Source organism: Nicrophorus vespilloides, unplaced genomic scaffold (genome assembly GCF_001412225.1).
Source record: "Nicrophorus vespilloides isolate i.1.1-1 unplaced genomic scaffold, Nicve_v1.0, whole genome shotgun sequence".
Classification (NCBI taxonomy): Eukaryota; Metazoa; Arthropoda; class Insecta; order Coleoptera; family Silphidae; genus Nicrophorus; species Nicrophorus vespilloides.
Window position 1 is genome coordinate 1 of NW_017099533.1, and position 5,163 is coordinate 5,163.

At 31.9% G+C, this 5,163-nt stretch overlaps 1 protein-coding gene across 1 annotated transcript; it reads left to right on the forward strand.

The window, feature by feature from the left end:
• Positions 1-178: 178 nt before the first annotated feature.
• Positions 179-1,077, forward strand: LOC108564685 (G1/S-specific cyclin-D2-like; the record flags this gene model as incomplete). The annotated part of the gene is given in 1 exon segment (XM_017923774.1): positions 179-1,077. A coding segment is annotated over 1 exon segment (327 nt), but the record flags the coding sequence as incomplete, so codon positions are not given.
• Between the last annotated feature and the right edge of the window lie 4,086 nt (positions 1,078-5,163).

A 5,163-nucleotide genomic window follows, 5' to 3' on the forward strand; every position in this document is an offset into this window, starting at 1 on the left:
ATATTTGAGGTTATTCTCAGTCAAAATCAGTGGCGTACATAGCAACAAAACTATTATTTATAGTTAATGACCCACCTGTGGGTCATGCCGTCGTCAATGTGTTAAATGATAAGGTTAAACTGTCAAAAGTGTGTGAACAGCTGAGATTAATGTTTTCCATTTTGTTTTTGTTTTTGCAGAACCAAAGTTGATCCAGACAGCTCCGTCTCTGATCGCCGCCGCCTGCATTTGCTCAGCGTTCAGGGGGTTGAAGCTGTCGGCGCACCGGGAGACGACGCGCGACGTCTGTCTCATGTCGCGCGTGGACCCCGTCCATCTGGAGTCGCTCGTCCTCTTCGTCGATCAGATCGTCGAGAAGGTGGTGCCGCAGGCGCAGGCCGCCGCCGACGACGGTCGCCAGCAGACGGCCGGTTCGAAGCATCTGGACGGCGGCGTCGCCGAGTTCGAGAGCCCCACGTACGGCCAGCCGGAGACGCCGACGGAAGTCGAGAGCGTCTACTTCTGAGAGCGCACCCCGAAATCTCCCACACGAGCGACAACAAATTGAGCGCCTTTTGTTTTATATATTTGCAACAAAAAAACAAAAAACATTGATTGTTTTTATTTGACAGTTTGTTTGTTGCTCAGGAGACGCGCCTCAACTACGACTACTACTATTATTATTTAAATTTGTAGTTTTGTTTTCTTCATACCAAATATTTTATTGCATATATGTTATATGTATAAAAAAAAAAAAATATGTTAAAAACCAGCGCTGACTGGATTTCTGGAGCGTTTTCCGCGCGCGCGTATTTCATATTGAAATTTTTCGTTGTTCGGTTCTTGTAATAATCGTCGTGTGCTGTGCGCGTTCGATCGTCGAATTTTGTCCTCTCGTCCGCGTCGTTGATCTCAGTGTGCGTCCAGCAGGAATGTCCAGGAAAAAGAAAGAAAGAAATAAGAAACGGTGGAGGAGAGATGAACGAGAGGCGAAACCGGACTTGCATTACTTACATCTAGTTAGAGTATCTCTGCGTGTGCATCTACAAGGACTACTTAGCAAACTTAGTTTAATTAGGTAATATTTATTATTGATCTCACGCGATTTTTGTTTTATATATATATATATTCTACTAATTTCAATTATTCAAGCGTAATATTATATATATATGTATGTATATACAAAAAAAATACACCAACAAAATAACAAAAATACGTATTTTATATATATATAGTAAGCGGTGATTCTGTGATCTAACATTCCGATTTTTTTTTTTTTGTATTCGTGCGTAAACTTTTTCTACTTTTCTAACCAAAACAAATAATTTAAAACAAAACAAAAAAAATGGGCGATTCGGCCCGGATTCTCGACGCGTCTCTGTTCTGTTCTTCAATTGTTTCACATAAATCGAGCGGTTTGTTATCTAGTCTTTAATTATTTTTATTTTTTAATTTTATATGAAAAAAATATATATATATTGAAAAAAAAATATATTAACAATAAACATAGTCTAATCTAATCGATTAAGTAGCCTCTAAGTCTGTAACATAACCTTAACACATATATACAAGATGATGAAGAAGAAGATGGAAAACAAAAGGAAAAAAAAATGTCACCTGACTGTTTGTTATGAAACAGGTGACGACGGTTAAGAAGTTAGGAGGAGGAGGAAAAACAAAATAGAAACGAAAAAAAAAACTGCCAGTTGATGTTAATGTTGAGAAGAAGAAGATGAAAAAATAGAGAAGTGGATCTCCATGTGCCTTTTTGAACGGGGAATTAATGTTTAGTATTTATTATTATTACTACTACTACTTTCTACTATATTCTATATTAAAATGTACGTTTAAGTTTCCTTAATTCTGATAATATGACCACACATATTATCACTTTACTTTTCTCTCTTTGCCAAAGTGTATTTATACCGTGTGAATGTCGTTTTTGTTTGTTCGTTTTTTTATTTTTTTAATTATTATTATTACTTTTATTATTATGATATATATATTTTTTTTTGTATGTAATAATTTTCATTTTCGGTGCGCGAAAAAAAAAATGTGTAAAAATGTGTTGATTTTTTAAATAATTTTTGTGCTATTTGCGTAAAACTCTAGTGTTCTCCTTTTTTTTTTTTTGTTTCAATTGAAAATCGTGTGTACATATTTGAATAGAATCTTAGTACGTTTTTAGGGAGGTTATTAATATTTTTTTTTTTATTATTTCGTTTGTTTTTTTTTTCACTTGCGACAAATATTATGTAATTAAAAGAATGGAAAAAAAATACCAAAAAAAAATAAATAATTAAAATATTTACAATAAATATGCAAAATACAAAAATATACAATAACGATTTTTTTTTAAATGAAAGTTTTTTTCTTTTTTTCACCATTTCCTCTTCTATTTCCTGACACACACACACACGCCACCTACGATGATTTCCTCTCGACATTTTGATAATAATGGCCGTGCGGATTTTATTGGTTGCAGCGAAACAATTCCTTCGTGATAATAACCAGTTTTACGATTGCAAAATTGTAAAATGAAACTCGCTGATATGAAATGCACTGCGAAAAATAAACAGATTTCATTTTATTTACTTCATTTTCTTCCTGCTCTCAACAACTGTCATTTTTTACTTGTGTCAAAGTTAAGAACAAAATATTTGTTGTGTCATTTATTTCATTCGTGGTTAGCGACATCACTTTATGACGTATGTCAGTGTCAAATTGACAGTTGACCGCATTTTATAATGTAATACGATGTGTATAATGTAGTCTTAATATTTACAGAAAAAAAAAGGGAACTATAAGTCTAAATGTTAGTTTGTTAGATCGTCAAGGGTGCAGGTAATTTCAACAATGCACTCGAAATGGGTTTAAGTGAACGGAAAAAGGTGTAGCCGCACTTCAGAATGGGAAAAAAGGTTCTTTCTGTTGTTGTTGTTGCAAAGCTGTGTATAATTAGATTAATTCAATGGGAAATTTGATTTGAATTGACGGTTTTCTGGAGCGAGCGAGAGTTACGCAACAAAATTCTTCACTCTCTCCTCTCTTGGTGAGCAGCGTTCATATTATAATGAAGCGGCATTATGATCTGCATTTACTACTATCCCGACTGAACCCTCCATCCAAGTAAGGACTAGTAGTCCTAGTTAGTCCAGGTGCATATTTCTGGTCTAGTTCAGAGCACCGGATCGACCTGTTTCTTCATTCCTTTCATTTTCTTCTCGCTCGATACTTTCGCCAACTTTGGTCCTTCTCTTTCTCTATTTGGTTGGGATCAAAAGAAAATAGTTTTCTGATACTAACAATGAAACACAATAAGCGCGCTACAAACTAGCAGCAGCAGCAGCAACAGCAGCGTGATCCACCACCCGTACAGGGGTCGACCCCCTTTCGTTATATTTCAATACTTTCCTTCTGTTATTTCATTCCTTTTTACCATTTTACCACCGTCTAATTTATCTGCTTCCATTTAGACTTAAATCTTTACATTTTGCTTTGTTTCTTGCAAACTAGAAACGCCACTAAGATATTTAAACATTTTCATTAAAGCTAAAACTATAGGGAATTCAACTAGCCCACTTGGATATTTGTGGTATTTATACTTTTCCCATAATTCGCTGTCAAAATTGAACAAATTCATTTTTTTAAAAAAGCAGTATATTCACATTTTGCTATGTTTCTCACAAATTAGAAATACCACAATGATAATTGATTATGCGAATTAAAGCTAAAACTATAGAGAACAAAATGAGTTAATTTGGAGATTTGTGGTATTTATACTGTTCCCATAATTCACTAACAAAGTTGAAGTAATTAAATTTTAAGCTTCTACAAAGCAGTGTCTACACATTTTGCTAATTATCTTGAAAATTGAATATAGCACAAAGGTGATTGTATATACTAATTAAAGCTAAAACTATAAGGAATCAAATAAGTTTAATTTGATATTTGTGGTTTTTATACTTTTCCTTTAATTCACTATCAAAATTTAAACTTTAAAAAAAACTGTGTATTCATATTTTGCTACGTTTCTCGCAAATTATGAATATCACAATGATAATTGAATATGCGAATTAAAGCTAAAACTATAGGGAAAAAAAATAGTTTAATTGCAAATATGTAGTATTTATAGTTTTCTTGTAATTAATTGTGAAAATTGAACTAATTAAATTTTAAGCTTCTACAAAGCAGTGTATACATTTTTGCTATTTATCTTGAAAATTGGATATAGCATAAAGCTGATTGTATATACTAATTAAAGCTAAAACTATAAGGAATCAAATAAGTTTAATTCGATATTTGTGGTTTTTATATTTTTCCTTTAATTCACTGTCAAAATTGAACTTATTCAACCTTAAACATTGAAAAAGCTGTGTCTTCACATTTTGCTACATTTCTCGCAAATTAGGAATATCACAATGATAATTGAATATACGAATTAAAGCTAAAACTATAGGGAAAAAAAGTAGTCTAATTGCAAATATGTAGTATTTATAGTTTTCTTGTAATTAATTGTGAAAATTTAACTAATTAAATTTTAAGCTTCTACAAAACAATGTCTACACATTTTGCTAATTATCTTGAAAATTGTATATAGCATAAAGCTGATTGTATATACTAATTAAAGCTAAAACTATAAGGAATCAAATAAGTTTAATTTGATATTTGTGGTTTTTATACTTTTCCATTAATTCACTATCAAAATTGAACTTTGAAAAGGCTGTGTATTCACATTTTGCTACGTTTCTCGCAAATTATGAATATCTCAATGATAATTGAATATGCGAATTAAAGCTAAAACTATAGGGAAAGAATATAGTCTAATTGTAAATTGGTAGTATTTGTAGTTTTTCTGCAATTAATTGTGAAAATTGAACTAATTAAATTTTAATCTTCGAAAAAGCAGTCAGTACCTTCAAAATTTGCTTAGTTTCTCTTAAACTAAAAATACTAAAATGATAATTGATTTTGCGAATTAAAGCTAAAACTATATGGAATCAAATAAGTTTAATTGGAAATTTGTGGTATTTACACTTTTCCCATAATGCACTAACAAAGTTGAACTAATTAAGTTTTAAACGCAGTGTCTTCGCATTTTGCTATATTTGTCGCAAATTAGAAATACCACGAAGCTAATTGAATGAACTAATTAAAGCTAAAACTATAAGGAATAAAATAAGT